Here is a 945-nt window from a genome sequence, read left to right on the forward strand (position 1 = left end):
TCAGATAAAGTCTCTAGAGAATATTCTGAAGATCCGCTTTCGAATCTCCTTAGTTTTCACACTGTAAATGATTGGGTTTAACACAGGGGGGACAAAGAGGTAGACATAGGACATAAGAATATGCACAAGAGGAGGGGCCTTTTTCCCAAACCTGTGTAGAACAGAGACAGCAATTATTGGGACATAAAAGAGTAAGACAGCGCAGATGTGGGAGACACAGGTGTTCAGAGCCTTGAGGCGCTGTTCATGCGATGCAATGTTTAAAACAGTCTTCAGAATGTGAATGTAGGATAAGATGATGAACATTGAATCTACGCCGTATGTGATGAGAATGGCAAAGAATCCGTAGATGTTATTGACGGTGATATCAGCACAGGCCAGCCGCATCATGTCTGGGTGCAAACAGTAGGCGTGGGAAAGGACGTTGCCTTTGCAGATTGGCAGCCGTTGAAGAAGGAAGGGAAATGGGACGAGCATGCTAGTACTTTTCATCACAATGACCACCCCGATTCTCACAATCCTGGGGTTGGTCAAGGTGGCTGCGTAGTGCAGAGGTTGACAGATGGCGACAAAGCGATCTAACGACATGGCCAGTAAAATCCCTGACTCCATGAAGGAAAAGGAGTGAATGAAAAACATCTGGGCCAGGCAGGCATTAAAAGTAATGCCTGGGAAATCAAAGCAGAAGGTGCTGAGCACCGTGGGCAGGGTGGACAGAGACATACCGAGATCATTGACTGACAACATGGAAAGGAACAAATACATGGGCTGATGGAGATGCCGGTCTTTCCAGATGATGCAGAGAACAGTGCAGTTCCCCACAATGGCAGTGACGTATAACACACAGAAAGGGATAGTGATCCAGTGATTAGCAGCTTCCTGGCCCGGGAACCCGGTCAGTTGGAACATGGCAGGATGGAAGCTGGTGATATTGGAATCCATCAT

General features: G+C 47.2%; 1 protein-coding gene across 1 annotated transcript; it reads right to left on the minus strand.

Annotated features, from left to right (window-relative positions):
• Nucleotides 1-945, minus strand: LOC137149949 (olfactory receptor 51I1-like). The gene has a single exon (XM_067543597.1). The coding sequence runs from the start codon at nt 943-945 to the stop codon at nt 1-3; it is 945 nt and encodes a 314-aa protein (XP_067399698.1).

Source organism: Emydura macquarii, unplaced genomic scaffold, assembly GCF_026122565.2.
Source record: "Emydura macquarii macquarii isolate MOO-44397 ecotype Brisbane River unplaced genomic scaffold, CSIRO-AGI_Emac_v2 contig_920, whole genome shotgun sequence".
NCBI lineage: Eukaryota > Metazoa > Chordata > Testudines > Chelidae > Emydura > Emydura macquarii.